Raw genomic sequence first — 27,066 nt, 5'->3', positions numbered from 1 at the left:
CACCTGGGAGAAGAATGAGCGCCTGATGTCTTTAAGAATGTCAACGGTGCCCAGAGATCAGGGGGTCTACGACAGCTTCAAGATTCATGTCTGTACCAGAGACCGCTGTCCCCCATTGCCTGTCCCTTCCAATCTGGCTAAGAGCTCCTGGGAAGGTGGAATATCTGGTCCGCTGAAACTGGCAAATAACAGTTATGAATACGACCGCGGTTGGGTCCCAGAAAGGGAGGGGTCGTTGGAGATTAAGTCATCTGGGCTCCCAAGCCTGTGAGCACAGAGCAGGTACTCAGGCCGGCAGGGCTCCGGGCAGCAGAGGGCGCTGTAGCGGGAGCCGCACCTGGCGTGCCGGGCCCTCTGGCGCCAGCAGGCCTATCGCCTCCTCCGGCGGCTTCCGGCGCAGCTCCTCAGAGCGAGTGGCGGTGAAGTCATGGATCGCAACCCTTCGCCGCCGCTGCCCAGTCGGGATGAGGAGGAGGAGGAGGGTGCTGGGGGAGACTGCATAGGGAGCACGGTCTACAGCAAGCACTGGCTCTTCGGTGTCCTCAGTGGACTCATTCAGGTGTGGAACGTCTCGCCTCGCGTGGGCTCCCTCCCTTTGCCCCAGCCCTTCGTCCACGCCTCTGGCAGCCCCCTCGGGCCCAGGGAGCCGCCATCCCCCTCCCCCACCCCGACGACCCTTCTCGGGGCCTCGCGCTTAGAGTCCTGGCCGCCTCTTCGGGAGCCTTTCCCAGTACCTCTCAACACAACGGGAGATAAGTGACAGGGAGACTAGAATGCCTACGGTTAAAATATTTTACTTTTACAAATTCTCCGAAAATGTCTGATCACGTACATACATTGCTCGTGTTTTTGCTCTCCATTCCCAGTGTCGTTTCTGAAGCCTAGGGCCCAATTTATTTCGTGGACGTTTGTTGTAGAAGAATAAATGGTGATTTGGAAGTCCTTCAGCTCTGATACCAATAGCGTGGCTTCGGCACCTGTTTTGGGCAAGTCACCTAACCGTTCAGAGCCTCAGTTTCTTTCTCAATTTGTATAAAGTGGGATGAAAATACCTTTGTTATTGTATATAGCGTTATTGTGTAGGATAAATAAGATTATCGTGGGCACAGAATGCTCACCATAGTGTTTGGCTTGTAGAAGCTCTCAGTACACGTGAACTTTCTTCTCCCACGTTTCACTGACTTCTTTACTTCCAGTCTCTGTCCTCACCAGTGCATCTTCTGTGTAGATGCCAGAATAATCGTCCTTAAACAAACCAACCAAAGAAAAAAAAAAATGTTTTTGGGAACTCCTTTTAGTTTCCTTTGCCTGCAGGAGAAGAATGCATATTTCTTAGCTTGCAATACAGCTTTGCAACCTTCCCAGACACATCTGCCCATAACACACTCAACTACTCACCATTCCCCAAACATTGCCAGGCCGTTTTCTTAAATCTGAACTCTTGCACTTTCTTAGGTATGTTCTTTTCCCCCCTCTTCACAAACAAACTCCTGTTCTCCCTCAGAGGTTTAGCTTAAAGATTACCTCCTAGGAGAAATTTGCCCAAACTCTCCAGGCATAGGTCATTGGTCCATTGTTTTGCTTTCACAACTCTGCCCACAATTCACTTGACTCCCATAGTCTTTTGCTGTGATTATTAGTTTACATGTGTTTTCCTCTCTAGGGCCTAAACTGCTTGAAAGCAAGGGCTTAAATTTATTCATTTGTGTATTTCTACCCCAGTGCCTCGTAACAGTATTTACTCCACGAATGTTAGATGAACGTTGGTCTACCCAAGGTGGTAATTTTTAAAAATTTTTAAAAGCGCAAGTGGGGGAGGGGCAGAGAGAGAGGGAGACACAGAATCTGAAACAGGCGCCAGGCTCTGAGCTGTCAGCACAGATCCCAATGCGAGGCTCGAACCCATGAACCGTGAGATCGTGACCTGAGCCAAAGTCAGACGCTTAGCCGACTGAGCCACCCAGGTGCCCCAGGTAGTGATTTTTTTTAAACAAGGTTTCTGCAAGAGAAGATACTTTGAGGACAGTGCCTTTGTGACTTGTGAGTGATTATAGGATAATATTACTTGATGAGTACTACGGGCAGCTTTTATCCATGTCATTTCTTCCTTTGTGTTGAAGATGGTTAGCCCTGAAAACACCAAATCCAGCTCAGACGAGGAGGAGCAACAGATGGAGCTCGATGAAGAAATGGAGAATGAAATTTGCAGAGTCTGGGATATGTCCATGGATGAGGTATGGGGTTGGAAATGAAACCGAAAAGACTGTTGGGGAAGGAGATGGTGAATGGATTTTTTTTTTTTTTTTAAGTTTCAGTCCTTAAGTCTCTGGGGAAACACTTTAGTGTCTGTAGTCATATGGTACAGGGAATGAGCTGTAAATGCTAAACTTTTGTCTTGGGAGGGTAGAGGGTCTGAGCTGTCACTAGATTGGGGCTAAATATATAGTTCTCATGAATGCAGGAATGCTTGTAGTGCAGGAAAGTTCTGATACTTATCTATGTAAAGAGAATGCTGACCTTGTGTAGGAGACCACTGATGTACCATAATTAAATTAGAAGGGGACAAGAGGGAACCATGTGTGTATAAATTGCAAAATAACATTTTAACATTTGCATTGTACTCTGTAGCTCAGTGGCATTTTCATATGTATTATTCCATTTGTTTTTCACAATAACCCTGTGATACAGGTAGTACCCTTATCTTACAGGTAAGAAAAGAGGTGAGGGTTGCCTGGGTGACTCAGTTGGTTTAGCGTCTGACTCTTCATTTTGGCTCAGGTCATGATCTTGCAGTTTGTGGGATCCATCCCTAAGCTGGGCTCTGTGCTGACAGCGCAGAGCCTACTTGGGATTCTTTGTCTCCCTCTCTCTCTGCCCGTGTACACACGCTCTAAAAATAAACAAACACTAAAAAAAAAAAGAGGCGAAAAGAGATTGACATACATAATCTCTCACTTAATTATTTGGACTTTTCCACTAGCTTCCTGATTAAAATCCTTGTTCTGGTCTTTTTACTTCCCTCTGTCCTCCACATTGCCATGAAAGCTCTCTTTTTCCTAAACACAGATTTAATTGTGTTCTGTCTTAAAAATTGTCCATGGCTGTTTGTTATCTTCAGCTGTTTTTTTGATACATTCTTATTGAGGTATAATTGACACCAAAAAAAGTGTGTATTCTTGAGGTGTAATTGATGTACAGAAATTGTTCATATTTAAAGTGCATAATTTGAAAAATTTTGATGTGTATACATGCATGAAGCCATCACTGTAATTAAGAAAGAGACATATCTAGGGGCGCCTGGGTGGCTCACTTGGTTGAGCGTCCCACCGCGGTTCAGGTCATGATCTCACAGTCCGTGAGTTCGAGCCCCGCGTCGGGCTCTGTGCTGACAGCTCGGAGCCTGAAGCGTGCTTCAGATTCTGTGTCTCCCTCTCTCTGACCATCCGCCGTTCATGCTGTGTCTGTCTCTGTCTCAAAAATAAATAAACATTAAAAAAAATTTTTTTAAATAAAAAAAAAAAGAGAGAACATACTCTCACCCCCAAAAGTTTCTTTGTCTCTTTGTAATCCCTTCTTCTTGCCCTTCCCAGCCTCCACCCTCTCTGGGCAACCACTGATAGTCATTCTCACTTCAGAGCAATTTGCATTTTCTAGTGGTACATAAATGGGACCCCTTTTGTTGGAGGGGTCTGGCTCTTTCACTCAGCATCATTGTTTTAAGATTCATGCATTTTGTGTCTTTCAGTAGTTTATTTTTTTATTGCTGAGTGTTATTTCATTTTATGTAATATCATGATTTATTCATTTATTTCTCGGTTGATGGATATTTGAGTTGTTGGTAGTTTATTATAGTTAAAGCTGAATTTTTGTGTATAAGTATGTTATGGACATGTGTTTTCCTTCCTCTCGGCTAAATATCTAGAGTAATATGAGTCGTATGGTAGGTGTATGTTTAACTTTTTAAGAAAGTCTGAATTGTGTTTTTTACAGAGTGTGTAAAAAAATGTGTATTTTACAAAGTGGTTTTTATATTTTACATTATCATAAGCAGTGTATGAGATACAGTTCCACATTCTCCTCTTCCTCACCAACACTTGATGTCAGTCTTTTGATTTTAGCCATTCTAGTAAGTGTGTAGTGATTCTCATTGTGATTGTGATTTGGATTTCGCTAATTACTAATAATGTTGACAATATTTTCATGTGTTTATCTGCAGTCTGTGTATCTTTTGGTGCCTGTTTGACTCTTTTGCCCACTCTTTGTGTTGTTTTCTTAGTTGTTTTTATTTTTTTCTAAAAGTTTTATAACTTTAGGTTTTACTGGTAGGTCTGTGATCCATTTTGAGTTAATTTTTGCATGTGATGCAAAGTATGGATTGAAGTTTACTTTCTTTGCATATGGATGACCAGTTGTTCGAGCTCATTTTTTTTTTTTTTTAATTTTTTTTTTTTCAACGTTTTTTATTTATTTTTGGGACAGAGAGAGAGCATGAACGGGGGAGGGGCAGAGAGAGAGGGAGACACAGAATCGGAAACAGGCTCCAGGCTCCGAGCCATCAGCCCAGAGCCTGACGCGGGGCTCGAACTCACGGACCGCGAGATCGTGACCTGGCTGAAGTCGGACGCTTAACCAACTGCGCCACCCAGGCGCCCCGTCGAGCTCATTTTTTACAAAGACCGTCCTTTCCCCACTGAATTGCCTTTGTACCTTTGTCAAAAATCAGTTATCTGTATGTACATGTGAGCCTATTTTTGGATGCACTCTTCTGTTTCATTGATCTATTTGTCTGTCTTAATTCTGTTTTGATTGTTTTGATTTTTGTTGATTTATAATCAATCTTGAAATCAGGTAGTGTTAATCTTCCAACTTTGTTCTTTCTCAGAGTTGTTGTGGTTGTCCTGGGTCCTTTGTATTTCCATACTAATTTTACTATTTAAAAAAAAAATTTTTTTTTTATGCTCTGGTTTCTCTTCAAATTGCATAAATCTTTCGCCTTTTACTAAAAAAATTTTTTTTAATGTTTATTTATTTTGAGAGAGAAAGAGAGAGGGAGAGTGCCTGAGTGCACACGCAAGTGTGAGGGAGAGGCAGAGACAGAGAGAGAGAGAGAGAGAGAGAATCTAAAGCAGGCTCCAGGCTCTAAGCTGTCAGCACAGAACTTGACGTGGGGCTTGAACTCAAGAACCATGAGATCATGACCTGAGCCGAATTTGGAGGAGGACTGAGCCATCTAGGCGCCCACCATACTAATTTTAGAATCAGTTTGTCAGTTTCTACAAAATGCCTGCTAGGATTTTGGCTGAGATTGTGTTGAATTTATAGATCATTTGGGGGAAGGATTGATAAATTGAACAGGTATATCTTTCCATTTATTTAGGTTCTCTCTAATTTCAGCAAAGTTTTATAGTTTTTCGTGTATAGGTATGTCACATCTTTTCTCAAATTTATTCCTAAGTATTTCATATTTTTGGATACTATTGTAAATGGTATTTTTAAAAATTTCAATATCTGTTCATTGCTGGTATATAGAAATATGGTTGATTTTGTGTGTCATATCCTGCAGCTGGTTTTCATTTATGAAGAGAAGTTTTACTACTTTTTCAATTTGAATTGCTTTTATTTCTTTTTCTTACATTTACTCTGGCCAGAAGCTCCAGTATGAAGTTGACTAGAAGTGGTAAGGGGGGCATCTTCTTGTTCCTAATATGGTGGCAGAACACCTGGTCTTCCACCACTAAGTATGATGTAGTTACAGATTAAGAAAGTCCCCTTCTTTCCCTAGTATGCCTAGAGTCTTTATCAGGAATGGATTATGTATTGTGTTACACTTTTGATGAGTCAGTTGAGATGATCACATAGTTTTTCTTTTTAGTTTGTTAATATGGTATACTGAGTTGATTGATTTTCAAGGTGCTAAAATCTTGCTTAGAACGTTTATCTATCTTCATGAGAGATACTCGTTTTCTTGTCATTGTCTGGTTTTGGTACCAAGGTAATGCTGTCCTCATGGAGTGGGAACTTTTCCCTCTTCGTTTTCCAGAAAGAGTTTGTGCAGAATTAATAGTATTTCTTCCTTAAATATTTGGTGGAATTCACCAGTGAAGTCATCTGAGCTTGGAGTTTTTGTTTTTTGTTGTTTGTTTACTTTCAGTTTTGTATATTTACTACTTTTAAAAAAATAAGTTTTTTTTTTTTTAAACAACAGTTTCATTAAGATATAACTCACTACCATAAAATTCACCATTTAGTGGTTTTTAGTATATTGTAGGAAAGATTTTAAATTCAATTCCTTTAAATAGGTATAAGGCTATTCAGGTTACTTTGGTAGTTTATGTTCTTCAGGGAATTTATCCATTTTATCTAAGTTGTCAAGTTTATTGGTGTAAAGTTGTTCAAAGTATTATGTTATTGTCATTTAATTATCTGTAGCATCTGTAGTGATGGCACCTCTCTTCATTCCTGATCTTAGTAATTTGTGTCTTCTGTCTTTTTCCCCTCATCATTCTGGCTGGAAGTTTAATTTATTGATTTCCCTAAAGGCTTTGTTTTGTTGATTTTCTCTGTTGCTTTCCTGTCTTCTATTTCATTGATTACTAATTTGCCCTTTTTTATTTTCCTCTATTTACTCTGGTTTAATTTGTTGTTCTTTTTTAATTTCTCAAGGTGGAAGCTGAGGTCATTTGATTTGAGACCATTCTTCTTTTTTAATATAGGTGTATAACACTATAAATTTTCCTCTAACTATTGCTTTGGCAGTATCCCACAGATTCTGATATGTTGGGGTTTCCTCTTCATTTAGTTTAGTTCTAACTTTCCTTTAATTCTTCTTCAGCTGCTGAGTTATTTAGCAGTACGTTGTCTAGATTTCAAATATTTGGGGGTTTTCAGTTATTTATCTGTTACTGGAGTCAGTGAACACTCTGCGTCTTTTTAAAAATATATTTAGACTTGTTTTATAGCTCAAAATGTGATCTATCTTGGTAAATGTTCCATGTTCACTTAAAACGAATGTGTATTTTGCTGTTGCAGGGTAGAGTGTACTATAAATGTCAGTTGGATCAAGTTGGTTGAGAGTATTGGTCAAGTCTTTTTTTCTACTTGCTCTACAATTATTGAGAAGCTATGATTTTAAAAAAATATTTTTTTAAGAGCTAGAACCCATTTTTTAAAATAAAATCTTAATGCGAAATCCTCAAATACATAATAGGTAAAACAGAGCTGCTCTTTGGAAAAGATTGTTGGTGGAAGGGAGGGTCATGTTCTTGGCCTCCTTTTCACCTTCTTAGGATAGCTCTTGAAGCACTGCTAGAGAACTGAGCTGTCCACCAATAACTGGTATAAAGTCCTTCCAGTGTCACAGCCTTATCCCCTACCATTAGTGTTTGAGCAGGACCAGAGACTTGCAGATGCTTTCTGTGTTTTCATGTGTTCATGCTCTGTTCATGCCACTGTCTGCCTGGAATGGCCTCCAGCCAGCAAAATCTTTCTCATCTTATATGACCCAGCCTAAATGTCACCTCTCTGTGACACCTCCACAGACACTCCAAACAGAATTCGTCTCTTCTGGGCTCTCATGAAACCTGTTCACTCTGTTGCATAACACTTACCTTGTTATTTGGCCTTTGTGTCCTCTGATAGATTAAGTTCCTTTTCTTAAAAGCTTAATGTCACCTCTTTAGAGGTACTTTTCTCTGATACATCTGAAGTAGTCCTCTCCCATGTTGGCTTCTAGCACATACTATGTAGTTCAGTTGTTTATGTAGTTCAGTTGTTTATGTGTTTATTGTTTATTTATCTTTCTAGAATAAAAACTCCATGAGACTGGGAACTTATCTAGCTTGTTCACTGTTGTGTCCCCCAGAGCCTCAAATAGTGCCTGTTACTTGTGTTTTTCAGTAAATACTTGGTGAAGAGTGAATGAATGAATGCATGAGTGAGTGAATGAATGAATAGCTGGGAGGTAGCATTGGTGTGCTGGTTAAGAGTATGGCAGTCACACTCATCTGGATTCTGTTCTTCTGGATCTGTTCTACTGATTGTTTAACCTTGGGCAGGTTGCTTAACCTTATAAAACCTGTTTATTAGTGGAATGGGGCCAATAATAATGACTACTTCATAGGGTTTTGAGAATTAAATGAGATAGTGTGCAAACCACTTCACTGTACTTGGTATTTACAAGTTGCTCAATAAATGTAAATTGCCATTATTATTATTATTATTATTGCTGTTGATATTGTTAGGTCACCTAACTCTTTGCTACCCTAGGAATTATTAACTGTCATTAAATAAATCAGTCCCTGCATGCCCTAAGAGTTGGCCACGTGACAAACAGCACTTTAAACACTTAGAGTGGGGAGCATCTGTTGCTGTGACTTTCAGTTTGGAGTGTATCTTTGAAAATACTGTTTTCTCTGACTGTGCTCTCTTAATAATTATAGGATGTCGCTTCCAGTCAACAGTCATGCAGGTTACCTTGGTTTCAGCTGCTATGAAGGATTACTGCCTCTCTCTTTGAGGTGCCTCCAAGTCCCTTTGAAGAGCTTTTTCACCATAGCCTGGGTTTTAAGTTAAGCTATCGCAAATATACACTTCAAGTTTGGTGAAAATCTAAGGCAATAGACCACCAGAAACTTAATTTTATTTAAATATTGTGCAACACAGACATCCACAGCAAGCTGATTCAGTCTTGGAACATGCAAGATTGGGTCACATGTCCACTCCAGGTTCATTCACCGGTATGGTGTGTCCCTCTAGGCAGTGTGGCCTGGGCAGACTCTAGGAAGGAGGTATGAAGGTGTAGTAGTTACGTCGTGATCAGAATTATTTTCTGTTGAGAATTTTGAAAACACAAATTCTCATTTGGAGCATGACCCAGTAGGAGTTTTTACCTGTTTCCCCCATTGTGTTTTAAGCTCTTAGAAGACACTAGTTAATGAGTTTTACTCTTTTTCCTTACCTCACCGTCTATCAAGATACCTGGCAACCAGCAAATGTGTTTGAATGAGTTAATGAACATTGCTGGTAGATAGAAAGATCATTAAGGTAAATACATTTAGGGCAGAAAAAGAAGACAATCCCCTAGACTATCACAGTTTAGATTTGTTTATGGATTTTTTCCATTGCCTTGGGACCAGATAGCACAAAGACTCTTGAACGTTACTTTTGCATAATGATACAGTTCCTAACCTATGGCTTTTTTCCTTGAGCCTCAAAGGAGTTACACATAGAATTATTGTTTTTTTTATGTTTGTCTGTACTATGGGATTTAAAAAGGACTATTCAGCATCCAAAGTAATACGCATTTTTTAATTTTCAGGATGTGGCTTTATTTCTCCAAGAATTTAATGCCCCTGACATATTTATGGGAGTATTGGCCAAATCCAGATGTCCTCGATTAAGAGTAAGTATATACATTTTGAAAGCTTCCTCTTTGGAGCAGTAACCGTAGAAGTGCTAGAAAGATAGTCTTTAGGGACGCCTGGGTGGCTTAGTCAGTTAAGTGTCCAACTTCAGCTCAGGTCATGATTTCACGGTTCGTGGGTTCGAGCCCCGCGTGGGGCTCTGCTGTGCTGACAGCTCAGAGCCTGGAACCTGCTTTGGATTCTGTGTCTCCCTCTCTGTCTGCCCCTCCTGTGCATGTGCTCTCTCTCTCTCTCTCAAAAATAAATAAACATTAAAAAAAAATCAGTAAATCAGGAATCAGGTTTAAGAACCAAAAAATTAACTTTGTAAAAAAAAAAAAAAAAAAAAAAAGATAGTCTTTAATTTTCTTACTGGCCACAAATCAGTCTACAGATTTTTATTGAACATTGCCTGGCACTAGGTAATATGCTGTTTGAAATTATTAGAGTCAAATCTTTAGATTTCGGTTGGATCAGGGAGATCAGTACTTTCATTTAACAGCTATGGAAATCAGGCATAACCGAAGTTATGTTGCTAATATGTGGCAGAACAGGGAACATTGCCTGGACCTCCCATTTCTGTTGATTGCTCTTTTTTATAAATAAAATCCTCCATTCTTAAAAACCTTCATTCTGAACTCAGCCTGACACTGAGGACTTTTCCATAATCTGAATCTAATTCATCTTTCCAGCATAAAATCTACCCTACAGATGGTCCTTCTAATTTAGCAAGGCCTGTCTACTCCTTGTCTCAGCTTACTGTGGTCATCACCATCTCCATGCCTCCCTTTATACACCGTCCATCCCCTCTCAGTATTCACATCTGTTATCCCAGGGGTTCTTTTCATCTAAGCCTTCCTAAATAAGTAAGCTCTCAGTGGCCATTGCTGCTGGTCAACTCCTCAAAAGAATTATCTGTGCTTCTCCTTTCGTCTTTTATGTTGTGTTCTTGTGTCATTTAGGTTGCCATATGCTATGCATATCATGGGTGATTAGGAAGTATTAAGTAATTATGCTTATGAATAACTGCTGTTCACTGGGTATTTGGTTTTACTACTCTATGAGATAGGAACTTATCTTCACTTTTTAATAAAAGAACTAAGTCTCTGGTTAATTTTTCCAGGGCCATACAGCTGGGAAAGCTGGGGTGTGAGCCTAGGCCGCTTGACTTCAGTATAACCACTCTATTTCTTTGCCTCTCTTTTTTTGAAAGTATGGCGAAGTCTGTAGTATATTTTTACAAATTGAATGCTGAATTCAGATTTTATTTAGGGCAGTGTTTACCTGAATTGGGGCCTAATGAACTGATGAACTGTCTTTTTCTTGGGTCATTAATATAATGACCCAAGAAATTAATTAACAAAGATTTGACAGTTACATGATTTTCTCCTGGATCATTCTAATTTAAATACATTGACTCATGATTAGTACTTAAAGAAAATAAGCTAATGTCAGTAATGGCACCTTTCGGGAATTAGTCATATCATTATATATGTCTGTGAGTCACACCCTACCTACTGCAGTGGTCCTCTGACTTGGCCATATGTTAGAATCATCTAGAACACAGGCTCTCAAAGTTTGGCATGTCCCAGAACCACTGATTACTGGGCCCACCTCCAGAGTTTCGGATCCATCAAGTTTGTGGTAGAATCGAGGGTTTCTAGTAAGTTCCCAGATGATACTATTGCTCTGGACCAGGGCCCACATTTGAGAAGCTTTGCCCTTGGGACCTTTTAAAAAATCCCGAGTTAGGCCCTACCCAGATCAGTTAAAACAGAATCTCCAAGTGTGAGACTCCACACAGCTTTTAAATTTCCCTCAAGCTGATTCCAGTTAGCAGCCAAAACTGAGAAACTTGGTCTTTGATTGGAAGTTCAGTTATTCTCTCTTTAGTTTGTAAGGGAAATTTATGTTTCTTTGCTGACCCTATTCTCTTTTAATCTTTTCCCAACATGTGACAGCCGTCGTTTTATTGAAACTTTCCCTTCCTGGAGCATTGGTGCCACCTCATTCTTCTAGTCTCTGACCTCTTCAGTCACTTCTCTGTCACTTTTACTGACTTTTCTTTCTTCCTACAGAGTGTGGACTTCTTCTAAGGTGTAGACCCAGAACCCTCGTCCTCTTTGAATTCATTTCCTTAGTGAGCTTATCCACACTTTACAATCTTTAAGTTGTGAATCTGTGCCTGTGGGATCAAAGCTGTGACATTCCTTCTGACTTCTGGTGCCACATCTTCAACTTTCTTCAGGCGTTCTCTGCTCGCATGCTGCATTTTCCTGTCCAGAGTCCCGCATGTTGTAACTCAGTGATTAACACACTTACCTGGTCATAAAATTTACGTGTTGTGTTTTGCAAACAGTAGCCTCCTAGACCCTACCCTGGAGATTCTGATTCTGTAGCTCTGAGATGGGACTCAGAAATCTGTATTTTTAACACGCTGCCTGCCCAAATGATTCTTATGTTCCAGTAAGTTTGGAAACACTATCCTAACTAAACTCATTGTGTCTTTTCCAACACTTCTTTTCCAGTTTTCCTGTCAGGGGGATCAGTATCTCCCACTGGGGAAATGAGAAACTTGAAACCTAAGATTCATGTTCAACTGCCTTCTCCCTTTGTCTCCCATCAGATTATTTTGCTTTCCACCTTGAGTCTTCTCAGCTTCATCCCTTTCCATGCCTTCCAGCATCACCCTCATGTTGCATCTTGATTACTGAGATGCAGTATGGCACAGTTGATAAACGCTCAGCCTCTGGAACTCTGCTGTTGCCTCGTTGGGGATCCTGACAAGTTGCTTAATTTCTCTGTGGTTTAGTTCCCTTGTCTGAAAAATAGGGATAATAGTACCTGTCTCATAAATTATTATATGAAATTGTATATGGAAAGTGCTTGGAGTAGTACCTGGGCATAGTAAATGCTAAGTAAACATTGTCAGTTATTACTGAGATTATTAACTTCCTTTAACATATTTTCACTATCATGCATTATGCATTTTGCTGCCAAAATAATCTTCCTAAAATAACATTACAGAATGCTGCTCCCCTCCTTGAAGGTCTTTATGGATCCAGATAGCTTCCTAGATTAAATCTAACCTCTTCCAACATGGCATTCAGGTCCCTTAATCCTGATCCTTTTTACCTGCTGTATTTATTTATCTCGTGCTATTCTTCAATTTTGTGCAACAGCCAGGCTGCTCCCTTGGTACTCAGTGTATGAGCCATGTGCATTACTCCCTCCCTGCCTTTGCTGATCTTTTCCCCCTTGTCTGAATGTCTTTCTTCTTCTTTGCATGTCTGAATCCTACTAATCATTGAACACTCAGTTCATCCATAAGATTTCTTCTTCCATAACTTGTGGCTGCCTTTGATCTTTCTTTTTCTTGTCAAATACTGTAAACTTGTCAAGATTAGGGTGCAGGCAGTATATATATTTCTATATGCTACCTCTTCTCCCCCCAAACTTGTCTCAGTGAAAGTTTTTTTCAAGTTATTATTTTTGTATGTGTCTTTCATCTTAGAGCCATTGTGACCTGTGACGTTTAATTTGGCAGGAAATCTGTGTGGGAATTTTAGGTAATATGGCCTGTTTCCAAGAGATATGTGTGTCCATCAGCAGTGATAAAAATCTTGGGTAAGTTTTATTATATAAGAACTATGTTTTTACAAAATAAATTAATATTTCATATCTCTTAAGAAATCCTAATACATAGGAGATATAGGAAAATTGTATGAAATGTAGTGCTTCCTTTCTCCTGATGAATAGTATCTAGGAACTTCATATATTGATGGTAGCTAGGGGCTTCCACAGTGTTTGTTGGCTGATTGAGGATTTAGGCCTGTTTATTGGTAGTAAAAGGATCTAAACAATCAGCAGAGGGTAAGCCTGACCGGATAAGACCCAGCAGGGCAAAGCTTGGTGATGGGGCACCTGACCAGAGTCTCAAACAAGTTAGGCTTAGGGAATCCAAGGGCCCAGAGAGCCGGTCTGGAAAAACTAAATTTACTGACCAGGGTGACCCTGAGAACTCTTAAGATTGGGGAACGGGATTTACCAGTAGACTAGAGAATACAGCGCAGCCTCTGTGATTCAAAGGCTTTCTTACTTTTGCTTGGAGGCTAGTTCTCTTTCCTGTGCAGGAAAGTTTTAGGCAGAGGGTTTTTTAGTGGTGGAAACCCTAGTGGTTACTTTAAGAGGTCTGAGAATACTCTAGAATTATATACTAAATGTTGTGAGTGTATACATTTTCTAGGCAGAGGGTTCATGGCTGTTAAATCAGAATTTTAAAGAAATTCATAATAGATAAGTGTTCTGGATGGTTATTGTCAGCTAGGGCTGTGAGGCTTTATCACAGGATTTAAGTACCTGGGTCTCTAAAATAGAGCTGACTACCTCTTCTAGATGTGGAATGACTTTAAGATCCTTGTTTAAGGGGCTCCTGGGTGGCTCAGTTGGTTAAGCATCTGACCTCGGCTCAGGTCACAATCTCATAATTCGTGAGTTCGAACCCTGCATTGGGCTATGTGCTGACAGCTCAGAGCCTGGATCCTGCTTTAGATTCTGTGTCTCCCTCTCTCAGCCCCTCCCCCGCTTGCGCGCGTTCTCTCTCTCTCTCTCTCAAAAATAAGTAAACATTAAAAAAAAAAAAAGATCCTAGGTTAAGGTATTTATTCCTCCCTCAGTAATTTAACAATCATTCATGGAGTGAATGACCTAGGATTATATTTGGTCTCTAGTGGTTCCTATCAAAAATCTGAGGACACGTAGGGCACCTTGGTGGCTCAGGCTCAGGTCATGATCTCGTGGTCCATGAATTCAAGCCCTGCATTGGACTCTGTGCTGATGGCTCAGAGCCTGGAGTTTTCTTCGGATCCTGTGTCTCCCTCTCTCTCTGCCCCTCCCCCACTCACACTCTGTCTCTCTCTCAAAAAAAAAAAAACTAAGAATGAGTCATGTTAAAAATAATATGAAACAATTTACTTTGGTGATAGGATATAAATTTGTTCAGCCACTTTAGAACAGTTGGGCATTATTTAGTCAAGTTGGAAGATAAGCAACGCAGATGTTGTGACCAAGCAATCCCACTCGTGTATATGGTAGGATAAACCGTGCACATGTACATCAGAGGAGAAGTGTTACAGGAGCATTGCTTGAAGTGGCTCTAAGTGGAATTAATCCATATATCCATCAGTAGTAGGCTAGAAACATAAATTGTTTTATATTCATATGATGGAATGTTCTGCAGCAGTGAATCAAAGAACGATCGCTGTAGGAAAACATGGGTAGATCTTAAAGACATGGTGTTGAACAAAAGAACTAGACTCAAAAGAATATATATAGTATAATTTTTTTCACAAAAAACTTAAAGCCAAAATATATGGAATAATAAAACTATAGAGTAAAGCAAAGAAATAATTGCTGAAAAAGTCCAGAAAGTAGTCATTTCTAAGTGAGAAAGAGAATTGGGATTTGGAAGGGACACACAGGAGCCATGGAGATGAGACACTGTTCTGTTTTCTGTAAACATAAGTGTTTGCTTTGTAATTATTCATTAAGTATAAATTTGTATTTGTAGGCCTTTTTTTATATGTACTACACAATGAAAATGTTGAAAAAAATTAAATGAAAACCCTACCTTGATATTTGAAATGAGAGAAATGATGCATATTGGGTTAACTTTTTTGTTTTTATAGACAGGTGTTACTGCACTGTTTGTATGATTCAGACCCTCCTACTCTGCTGGAAACAAGCCGGTATGCTTTCTTCTTTCTATGTATTCTATATGCTCATTCATACAGGAATCTTGGACAATAGAGTTAATTCTTCATTCTTGAATTTCCTTTAATGTTTTTCAAAATAGATACTAAGTTCACATTTATTTTGTAGGTTGTTGCTTACTTGTCTTTCCCAGACAGAAGTGGCCAGTGTCTGGGTTGAAAGAATCCGGGAATATCCAGCTATTTATGATAGTATTTGTTTCATTATGTCAAGTTCAACAAATGGTAAGTCACCATGTAATCTTGGAAAAATTTTTGGTTCTATTTAATTGTTAGGAAGCCATGTAACTATTTCTGGAGGTTGCTTAAAAAAATACATCTAGTGTCAGGTGAAAAAGTATTTCGATTCAAGATACAAAATTTCTTCTTAAGCTGCCAGGATACTGATCAGTCCCCCATTTAAAAATGAAGGAAGAGGTCACCTGGGTGGCTCCATCATTAAGCTGAGCTGACTTTGGCTCAGGTCATGATCTCACAGTTTGTGAGTTCGAGCCCCACATCAGGTGAGCTTGAGCCCCACATCAGGTGAGCTTGAGCCCCACTTAGGATGAGCTCAAGCCCCGCTTTGGGTGAACCCTGCTTCTCTCTCTCTCTCTCTCTCTCTCTCTCTCTCTCTCTGTGGCCCTTGTGTGATTCTCTGTCTCTTGCTCACTTGAGCCTTCTCTGTCTCACTCAAAAAAACAAAAAAAGGAAGACAAATTTAAACAAAGGAGGTGAATAAATCTCCCTTAATAAGTAATACTTTGGTAAGATTTGGTTTTCTTGGAATAGCTTTAGGATTGTTGGTTAATCTTACTGCTTTTTAATTTTTTTTTTTGTTTGTTTATTTGCTTTTGAGAGAAAAAGAGAGACAGAGTGTGAGCAGGGGAGGTGCAGAGAGACAGAGACACAGAATCTGAAGCAGGCTCCAGGCTCTGAACTGTCAGCACAGATCCCATTGGGGGTTTCAAACCCACGAGCTACGAGATCATGACCTGAGCCGAAGTCGGACACTTGACCAACTGAGCCACCCAGGCACCCCTAACCTTACTGCTTTTAAAATTTTGCTTCTCATTTCAATAACTATTTTATCGTCTGCAGTTGACTTGCTGGTGAAAATAGGGGAAGTTGTGGACAAACTTTTTGATTTGGACGAGAAGCTAATGTTGGAATGGATTAGAAATGGGGCTGTTCAGCCTCTGGACCAACCCCAGGAAGATGCTGAAGAGCAGCCAGTGTTTAAAATTGTGCCCTGTGTACTTGAAGCTGCCAAACAAGTACGGTAAGCGAGCTTTTTGCGCAAAATGTTTGGGGAAAATCCGATTGCTGGAAATATCCATAGATGTAAGTTTTAGTTTCTTTTTGACAGGATGAATAGCACCCCATCAGTCTTTGTCAGGTTGGATTCACTACTAATATTTGTGGTAACCCTGTGTTTGCTCTTTTTAAGAATCATAATGGTTGCAAAGTACCTATTCTAATATTAGTTAGCTATAGGCTATTTTCCAGCATTAATTATGGTTATGGTCTTAAAATCTTCTGTAATTTTGTGTAATTTAAGTCATATAGGAAAGATTTTCTGGTGTTTTATTTTCCATTAAACATTTAACAACTTTTTCAGTTAACGTCAGACGGCATTTGTTTTCTTGCTTCTTACGTTTATATGTCAGTCTTAGATATGTGACTGAATTTTGGGCTCTGATGTCTTGCCAGGAGTGATTACTAGGTGTTGTAGGTCATTGAAACTGTTTCTTGCTAGTCACTAGAAAATTAACTTGTGAATTGATCTGCTTAATGTTCAGTCGTATAACGTTGGTGGTTAATAACCCACCTAAAGTCTTTTATGTCCTTTATCCAGGTGGATTAAACTTAACATCTTTTCTCCAAACCTGCTTCCTCACTATTCTCAATGTCAAATATCAAAGTAGAGTTTTTATTTAATTTTTTCAACACTTTCATTGTGAAGTATGGTGTATATACAAGAAAGCCTATAAAAACAAATTTATACTTAATGAATAATTACGAAGCAAACACTTACGTTTACAGAAAACAGGGCCTCATCTCCGTGGCCCCTGTGTGTCCCTTCCAAATCCCAATTCTCTTTCTCACTTAGAAATGACTACTTTCTGGACTTTGTCAGCAATTATTTATTTGCTTTACTCTATAGTTTTATTATTCCATATATTTTGGCTCTGAGTTTCTTGTGAAAAAAACTATACTGTATGTATTCTTTTGAGTCTTAGTTCTTTTGTTCAACACCATGTCTTTATGATCTACCCGTGTTTTCTTACAGTCATAGTTCAGGCCACTGTCTCTCAGCTAGACACCTATGGCATTCTCTCACCTGAGTTCCCTACCTCAAGGCTGCTCCTTCCAAGCCTAGACTCTAGAACCATCTTTCCAATACACATACTCATCATCTCACTCGTGAGATGTCTTCAAACTCTTCCATTGTCTTCCTTAGGATGAGGTCCAAATTTTTTTTTTTTATATAGAGAGCATGCAAATGCTTGAGCAAGTTGGGGAGGAGTGGGGGGGGGACAGGGAGAGGGGTAGAGAGAGAGAAAATCGTAAGCAGGGTCCACATTTAGCATGGAGCCTGATGAGGGGCTTGATCGACACACCTGGGATCATAACCTGAGCTGAAATCAAGAGTCAGATGTTCAACTGACTGAGCCACCCAGGTGCTCCAAGGTCCAGGTTTTTAACAAGCATGGCTTACAAGGCTCTGCAGTGCCTCCCCATCCTTATTACTTGTTCTGTGTGTTTCAACCATGTGAAGTTTCTTTCCTCAAGGGAACCAACCTCTCTTGGCCTTCAAGCCTTTGCGTACCATGTCTCTTTTACCTCAAACATTCCTCCTTCATGTCTGTGCTTAATTTATCATTTCTCTCTCTCTTTTTTTTAATGTTTATTTTTTATTTTTGAGAGAGAGACAGAGCATGAGCGGGGGGAAGGGCAGAGAGAGAGGGATACACAGAATCGGAAGCAGGCTCCAGGCTCTGAGCTGTCAGCACAGAGCCTGACGCGGAGCTCGAACTCCCGAACTGTGAGATCATGACCTGAGTCTAAGTCAGATGCTCAACCAACTGAGCCACCCAGGCGCCCCATAAATATCATTTCTCTTAAGATGCCTTTCTCAACTCTCTAAACTTAGTTAATACTGCTTGCCATGTGGTTCTCTGGTACCTTAGACTTACTTTAGTGTTACAGTCCTATCATTTTATCATGATTGCTCCTTTAATTATCTTCTTTTCTTTAGACTGTAAACTTTGTGAAGATACAATGTTTTACACGTCTCTGTTTTCCCATCTGCTAACATAGTGCCTGAAAGTAGTAGGTACTTAAATATGAGCCTTTTTTTTTTATTGTTCACTATATTTTCACTTAATCATTTGAAGAACTAAGATTGTGAGCTTCCAGGAATCCAAACTGTTGATCACAAAAATTATACTTACGTGCTTTTAGTATTCTCAGCTAAGGGATCTAGGGGAGTCCTCTGAAGTTTGGAGGACATTGTTACTGTTGATGCTTGCTTGCTGCAGTGGGCCTATCGTTCATTCTATAAAAGTTTCAGTCATTTTTTGTCCTGATTATTTAAGTAAACCGGAATGATAAAGTATCACCTCAAAGGTTTCTGCATTGTTGCTTTTGTGGGACAGGGCCAAAAGGAATTTTTACTTCTCATTCTCGAGTGTTGATTATATTCCATAGTATCTCTTTGTTTTTTGACTGTTTTTGCCATTAACATGTAAGTTCTGGTGAGCACCAAGACTTCGCCCTTTTCTTGTTTTATCCTTAGCACCTGGGCAATGACTAGTACAGAGTGATAAGTATTTGTTGAATGAATGAATGATTGCAGTCCCACAGAGTTGTTGATTCAGTGTTTTTGTTTTTTGAATTTAGTTCTGAAAATCTAGAAGGGCTCGATGTTTACATGCATGTCTTACAGCTGCTTACCACAGTGGATGATGGAATTCAAGCTATTGGTAAGGTGTTTTATAGGGAAGCACAGGAATTACTCATTGAATTGTTTTGTTTTTATATAACTACTTTTTTTTTTTATCATTTCTATTAAGTACAGTGTCCTGCTACTGGAAAAGACACTTGGAATTTACTTTTTGACCTGGTCTGCCATGAATTTTGCCAATCTGATGACCCACCCATCATACTTCAAGAACAGAAAACTGTGCTAGCCTCTGTTTATTCAGTGTTGTCTGCCATCTTTGCTTCACAGGCTGAACAGGAGTATCTAAAGATAGAAGAAGGTAAGTAGCATTTTCGTTCACTAGAGTAAATTCTAGTCTGTTAGATTTTAGAGCCCCGGCTTGGGATTATTGTTCATTTGGTTTGTTTGTTTGTGTTAGTACTTTTATTCCCCTGATTATAAAAATATGACATGTTCACTACAAAAAAATTTGCAAAATTTATAAAAGGAAGCATAGTGCTTATAATCCCACCATCCAGAGATAATTACTATATACTCACATGCATATATATTTTTAAGTCCTGCTTTTTAGGCAACTTTTTAAATTTAGAAGTATAATATGAATATTTTCCTATGTAAACGAATGGTTTTTCACAGAGTGATTTTTTTTTTTTTTTATGACTACAATTAAATTCATGATCCATTTAGAATCTAATCACTTGTTACATGTGAGGTATGGCTTCAGCTTTTTTCCAGATTGCTATTCCGTTATCTCAGCATCATTTAGTGAATAATCTGGTTTATCCACACTGATTTGAAATTTTGTCATTTACTGTGTTCTGAGTTTCCCTATATGTTTTATTCCCTTCTATTGCTCTATTCATGTATCAGTAGCTATAGTTTTTAAATTATTAAAACTTTACGTTTTAATGCCGAGTAGGGCTAGTCTCCTTTCATCCTAATTTTTCAGAATGTTTTTGACTATTATTCTTGTTTAACACTGAATTTGACAAGTTACAAAAACAAATCTTTTTTTTTAATTTTTAATTTTTATTTATTTTTTTAATGCTTTTTATTTATTTTTGAGAGAGAGAATGCTCTCTCTCTAAGCCTAAGCCACCCAGGCACCCCTAGTTTTATTTTTTATATTCATTAAAAAAATTTTTTTTTTCAAAGTTTATTCATTTTTGAGAGAGAGAGAGAGAAAGAGTGTGAGCAGTGGAGGGGCAGAGAGAGAGACACACACAGAATCTGAAGGCTCTAGGCTGTGAGTTGTCAGCACAGAGTCCAATGCGGGGCTTGAACTCATGAACTGTAAGATCATGACCTGAGCCAAAGTCAGATGCTTAACTGACCAAGCCACCCAGGTGCCCCTGTATTCAGTTTTTACTGTAGGCTAATTTAAATGATTATTCAGTTTTTGAAGAAATCATAATCTTTTTGAAATTTAACTTAAAGAAACATACTAAAAGAACATACTAAAAGAACATACTAAAAGAAACATCCTAAAGCTTTGTTTAGGATTTTAATGATAAAGTTGAAAATTCAAATTCTTTTTCTCTATGGCCTCCAAAGGCACTGCATGATAGGACTGTTGCCCAACTGTTGAAATTTGTTTTGTGCCCTCCTTCCCCCTTGCTCACTTGGCTTGAGCCATAATGGCCTTTTAGTTCCTCAGACCGTTTCCTCTTTGGGGCTTTTGCACTTACTGTTTCCTCTACCTGATATGTTTTCCTGGGCTCTTTACCTTGATGCTTCTCTATTAGTTCTCCCCTCAAAGAGCCTCCTCTGCTGGCTGCTTTATTATATTCTCTTTTAATTTTCTTCCTAGAACTCACCCAAAGTTGAAATGATCTGTTTTATTCATTAGTTTATTTGAGAGCCTCTTGAAGGCTATGGCCTGAAAGATCTTGTTTGCCACCATATCTGTAGTACCTGAAATAAAATATCTAGTAACTAGTAAGTTGTACTTAACTTACAGTACTCATAGTACTTACTTACAGTACAGTACTGTCAGTACTTTTTTTTTCTTTTACTTATTTCTTTTTACTTTTTGGTAAAATTTTTTATTTTTTAAAATTTACATCCAAATTAGCATATAGTGAAACAATGATTTCAGGAGTAGATTCCTTAATGCCCCTTACCCGTTTAGCTCATCCCCCTCCCACAACCCCTCCAGCATCCCTCACTTTGTTCTCCATGTTTATGAATCTCTTCTGTTTTGTCCCCCTCCCTGTTTTTATATTATTTTTGTTTCCCTTTCCTTATGTTCACCTGTTTTGTCTCTTAAAGTCCTCATATGAGTGAAGTCATATGACTTTTGTCTTTCTCTGACTGACTAATTTCACTTAGCATAATACTCTCCAGTTCCATCCACGTAGCTGCAAACAGCAAGATTTCATTCTTTTTTTATTGCCGAGTAATACTCCACTGTGTATATATACCACATCTTCTTTATCCATTCATCCATCGATGGACATTTGGACTCTTTCCATACTTTGGCTATTGTTGACAGTGCTGCTATAAACATTGGGGTGCATGTGTCTCTTCTAAACAGCACACCTGTATCCCGTGGATAAATGCCTAGTAGTGCAATTGCTGGGTCGCAGGGTAGTTCTATTTTTAGTTTTTTGAGAAACCTCCATACTGTTTTCCAGAGTGGCTGCACCAGTTTGCATTCCCAGCAGCAGTGCAAAAGAGATCCTCTTTCTCTGCATCCTCGCCAACATCTGTTGTTGCCTGAGTTGTTAATGTTAGCCATTCTGACAGGTGTCAGGTGGTATCTCATTGTGGTTTTGATTTGTATTTCCCTGATGATGAATGATGTTGAGCATTTTTTCATGTGTCGGCTGGCCATCTGGATGTCTTCTTTGCAGAAGTGTCTATCATGTCTTTAGCCCATTTCTTTACTCGATTATTTGCTATTTGGGTGTTGAGTTTGATAAGTTCTTTATAGATTTTGGATACTAACCCTTTATCTGATATGTCATTTGCAAATATCTTCTCCCATTCCGTGGGTTGCCTTTTAGTTTTGCTGATTGTTTCCTTCACTGTGCAGAAGCTTTTTATTTTGATGAGTACTCTCAGTACTTTTGAATGAATGAATGAATCAACACAAGGAGGAGAGACCAGATTTAACTGGCTAATTCCATGCCTCTTTTGTACACTAGATCTTCCTCTAATTGACAGCTTGATTCGTGTCTTACAAAACATGGAACATTGTCAGAAGAAGCCAGAAAACTCAGTAGACTCTAACACAGAAGAAACGAAAAAGTCTGATTTAACCCAAGATGATTTCCACTTGAAAATCTTAAAGGATATTTCATGTGAATTTCTTTCTAATATTTTTCAGGTTTTAACAAAGGTAGGAAAGAAATATTGATGGTTTCATCAGCAAAAGAAAGTGTGGGTTGCTTAATGCTTCAAACCTTATTATTACTGTAGTATTTTTTTAATATAAAAGTATAATTATGTTATATAAGTTTGGGAAAATAGAGAAAAAACTTATCAGTGTAAGTTTATAATTATAACCCAGGAACTGATGTAGTTTGGTATATTTATATATGTGTTTTTCACATGCTTTTAACCAGTATGTAGACTTTTTATAGACTGCTGTTTACACCAAACATTATATTATGAGCTCTTTTCCAATTTTAGTATATATGCTGCTGAAGCAAGCACTGTGAGCCCTTTTCCAGACTCTAAATTTACTGACAGACATTTTACCAAAAGCCAGTTTATTTAATACCCAGTTTGCCAAAAAGCCAGTTTTCAAAATTTACTGCAAACTTGTTTTAAGGAGTATTCTTCCTGAATATGCTCAGGATTGTTAGCATATTATTCCTTTGGGCATACTTTCTTTCCATGTATCTTAGAAAAAATATAAATATAACCATTTAGAATATATTCATATTCGTTGAATTTTTTTAAGAAGAATATTTCTTAAAAGAAGTTTCTGTTATTCTGGTAATTTTTTTTTTTTGGAGGGGGGTGTGCGGGGTGTCAACTATCCTGCTTCCTTTTCCAGATTTGGGTTATTAGTTTGGCATAGATTTTCAGAAGTCAGATTACTGGGCTTAGCATTTTTAAAGTGAAGATGACTGAGGCTTAATGACTACATACTACCAAATGCTTTCATATGAAAATGCTGGGTTTACATGATTATTAGTATTGGGTATTACAATTTTTATATTAAAGTTCAGTGGGTGAGAAATTATGCCTTATTTTGACTTGCATTTTTTTTTTTTAGTGAAGGTGAACATCTTTCCATGTATTTGTGTATTATTTGTGTTTCCTACTTTATAGATTTATCTGTTTTGATTATTTACATAAACTCCTTGGGCAATAATATGTCTTTTGCATATTCATTGCAAGTATTTTTCCCATTGTTTACTGTCACTTTTATGTGATTTTTTTAATTTTTTTTTTTTAACGTTTTTATTTATTTTTGAGACAGAGACAGAGCATGAATGGGGGAGGGGCAGAGAGAGAGGGAGACACAGAATCGGAAGCAGGCTCCAGGCTCTGAGCCATCAGCCCAGAGCCTGACGCGGGGCTCGAACTCACAGACTGTGAGATCGTGACCTGAGCCGAAGTCGGACGCTTAACCGACTGAGCCACCCAGGCACCCCAATGTGATTTTGTTTTTAGAGGGATTTTTTTTTAAGTGGCAGGAATGTAGAAGGAAGGTGGACTGAGAATAAACCAGGATATGTCATGAAAATTCTTATGTGTTGTACTTCATGGAATATGGATTTAATCTTGAGGAAACTGAGGAGCTACTGGAGAGTTCGGTTTTAAGGATCAAGTGATATGATCTGTTTTTTAGAAAGATTACCCCAAAAGCAAGAGAGAGGATTAGAACTGGAGACCTACAGACCAACAGGCTCTTATGGGTGGTAACCTTTAAGAGTAATCTGAAAAATATTGAGAGCCTAAACAGTGAAAGTGTGGATGAAGAAGGAAGGATGGGATGAGAGAGATTTGGTAGAGTAGAATTAAACTCTTAGGAGGATGGGTCAGCAATAAAGAAGGAGGAAAAATCTTGGCTGTATCCCAGGTTACTGCTTTGTGCAGCAGGGTGGGTGGGTGGTGGTCTTCCGTGAAATAGTGTTTGGGTTTACATAAGGGGGGGATGATGCTGGGTTCAGTTTGGGACATCTGAAATGCCCATAGGATCAGTACGGAATTATATATACTGATTTATATTTATTAATCAGATAAAGCTTTAGAAATTTTCCTCTTCTGGGGCTTTGGGTGGCTTAGTCAGTTTAAGCCTCCAACTTCGGTTCAGGTCACGCTCTCATAGTTCGTGAGTTCAAGCTCTACATCGTGACAGCTCAGAGCCTGGAGTTCCGTGTCTGTCTGTCTCTCTCTCTCTCTCTCTCTCTCTCTCTCTCTCTCTCTCTCTCTCTCTCTGCCTTACCTGCCCCCCCACCCACATCTCTCAAAAAGAAACATTAAAAAAAAATTTAAAGAGGTTTTTCTTTTTTACCAAATCTTTTTTTGTTTGTTTTAGGAGACTGTGGCTCAGGGAGTAAAGGAGGGCCAGTTAAGCAAACAGAAATGTTCCTGTGCATTTAAAAACCTTCTTCCTTTTTATAGTCCTGTGGTGAGTATGAATAAGTGTATAGGTGGCTGAGTTTTAGAGGATTACTAAATGTTTCTATGTAAGTGCTTGATCCCTGAGACCATTGTCAAAAAAGATCGTGCCTGCAATTCACATGACTTAGTGCCCTTGTCAGATAAATGACTGCTGGGTAATTCACGGGACTAGCCTGAATAGCTATTCTAATTTTAAGAGAATGGAGTCAGCCCTGAATTTATTGGACCCCTCACTGTTATGAAGTAAGCATATATATTAAAGATAAGATTCTTAGGTGAGAATGGTCAGTAGGTTTTTATCATTCTTCAAATTATATCACATTTGCTACCATTAGAGGCAATTTCAAAATAGGAATTTTTTTAGGAAAATGTAGTATGGAATGTGGGAGGGAGAGGCCATGTCATCAAGGAAGAGGATAAAACTCCAATAGTGGACCCTAAAGGGGAAGCATTGGGAGTATAAACATTCAAGAATTTCAAGAATAAAACAAAGTGGTATGAGCTCGTCCCTTCTTTGATGTTTCAGAGAACTGAGAATGACTGTAATAGTCTTTATTGTCATCTGGGGATTTGTCAACATTTGTTTTCCTTTGGACTGTTTAGAAACCACGGGTAGAACATTTTTATTATTTTTATAGTCACCAATCAGTATCGTAAACCACCTTTTCTTCTACTTCCATTTATTTGGTTCTTTTGTTTGACTCACAGATAGAAGACTTTCTCAAAATTCTACATGAAGTTGATAAAACTCTTGCTGATGACCTGGAGGAAAGCTTCCCAAGTTTGAAAGTTCAGACTTAATAACTGAATTAAGTTTCCTTTGCCCAATAAATGAACTTTATTTTCTTCACTGACAGTTGATATTGACATATAGGAGATGTTAGGTAAAGCCTGTTGGACCCTTATTGTCTGGTGCTATACTCATGCTCTTCTCCCTGCTCCAGTCTTATCTCACTTTCATTTGGCATTGGAATCAGGAGTTTCCTCTGCCATCAAATCCCCACCTCCCTTTTATGTATGGTTTTGTGTTTATTTGCCCTCTTCAGGTAAAGAAAACAAAAATACAAGCTTATCACTGAGGTTCTTTTTAGATTGAGGAGTTGGTGAAGATTTTCTTCATACCTCTTAATTTGATTTTTATGTGAGAAATTTGTATTTGTATCCACTAAAGTACATTCAGCTGCACTATAGAAAACCCTATTGTAACAACTTAATCTGATAGCTTTTATGCTTCTAATGCAATAAGAAATCCAGAGGTGGGCAGTCTAGACCTGATTTATTTGACTCAGGGATCCTGATTCTTTTTCCTCTCCACGTGGTCTGCTGTGTAGGCCTTTGTGTTTGTATTCATTGTCTTGTGGTTAAGGGGGTTATAAGACTAAAGGACAGCCCTCCATGGCCAGAACTGTGTTGCAAGGCCATTCTGCATGTATTTGAAATCAAGTACATACTTTTTTTTTCTAAGATCTGTACAAGAGAGAAAGGCAAGAAGAGAAGGGAGATGTGAAAGGCTTTTTGATAGTCTGTGGTGTTTGCTACAGTATGAAAACACATCTTAGCCATTCTGTGACTCTTAATTGTGTCACTTACATGCCAGATTGTCAGTAACAATTCAAAGGCAGTTTTTAGTTTAGCTTTGTTACAGTTCAGTTTTTCTTCAAAGTTGTAAGTATGAAGATAAAAATGTAACATTTTGATAAAAGTACATTAGCAAAATTCTCTATTTTCAGCATAATTCCAGTGGTTGAATTTCAGAAAATGATTTGCTTGAGTGAATTCACATTTTTAAAATTAAGATAGAGGGAGCTTAAGAACTTCTGATTGGATACAGACTGCTATACATGATTTCCCTCACATACTTTTATCATTCTTTATAGTGCTCCTGAATTAAATATATTCAGAGAATCAGCCAGGTACACTTAGGGAAGCATTCAGTTTGCATTATTTTAGTTACTGAAAATAGAATTTTTAATAAGTTTTCAGAAAATATCAGGAATAACAAAGCCAGCTTTTTACCAATCTTCAGGTTTTTTTCTGGGTTATTTACGCTAATGTGACTATTAATCTAGTTTTATTTGTGGGATGAAGTGAGGTTAGGATCCTCTTACTCTGCCATCTTCCCAGCCTCCTCTGCAAAGCCAGCTCTTTAAACCTCTCTTCTGGTATAGCCCGTTCCCAATTTATTGCAGAATCTTCTTGGCTCTAAAGCATTGGCCTTGTCTCACATTTTGTATTTTTTCCTTAAGTGACTTTTACTGATAAAACACAGGATGTAGCGTTATTGAGAAGAGTTACACCCTTTCCAGTTTGGTGCTCGTTTTATTATTGAAAGTGTCCCTGTTGGAAAGAATTGAACTATAAAATTAAAATCTTACTATTGAAA

The 27,066-nt window shown here is 38.6% G+C and overlaps 1 protein-coding gene across 3 annotated transcripts; it reads left to right on the top strand.

Annotated features, from left to right (window-relative positions):
* The first annotated feature begins 403 nt into the window (after positions 1-403).
* SAAL1 (serum amyloid A like 1) lies at positions 404-27,066 on the top strand. 3 transcript variants are annotated; one of them, XM_007098470.2, is made up of 12 exons: positions 404-559; positions 2,121-2,234; positions 9,317-9,400; positions 12,949-13,028; positions 15,089-15,148; positions 15,282-15,397; positions 16,253-16,433; positions 19,058-19,140; positions 19,231-19,419; positions 22,250-22,443; positions 24,598-24,690; positions 25,392-27,066. In XM_007098470.2, exons 1-12 carry the CDS (start codon positions 428-430, stop codon positions 25,482-25,484), a joined length of 1,419 nt encoding a protein of 472 aa, XP_007098532.2. In that variant the 5' UTR covers positions 404-427; the 3' UTR covers positions 25,485-27,066. The 3 variants fall into 3 exon arrangements, with proteins under 3 accessions (XP_007098532.2, XP_042814814.1, XP_042814815.1); XM_042958880.1 differs by lacking the exon at positions 404-559 and adding an exon at positions 701-928; XM_042958881.1 differs by lacking the exon at positions 404-559 and adding an exon at positions 1,953-1,973.

The sequence above is a fragment of the Panthera tigris genome, chromosome D1 (assembly GCF_018350195.1).
Source record: "Panthera tigris isolate Pti1 chromosome D1, P.tigris_Pti1_mat1.1, whole genome shotgun sequence".
NCBI lineage: Eukaryota > Metazoa > Chordata > Mammalia > Carnivora > Felidae > Panthera > Panthera tigris.
The sequence above is the reverse complement of the archived record's forward strand: the minus strand, read 5'-3'. Positions and strand labels throughout refer to the sequence as shown.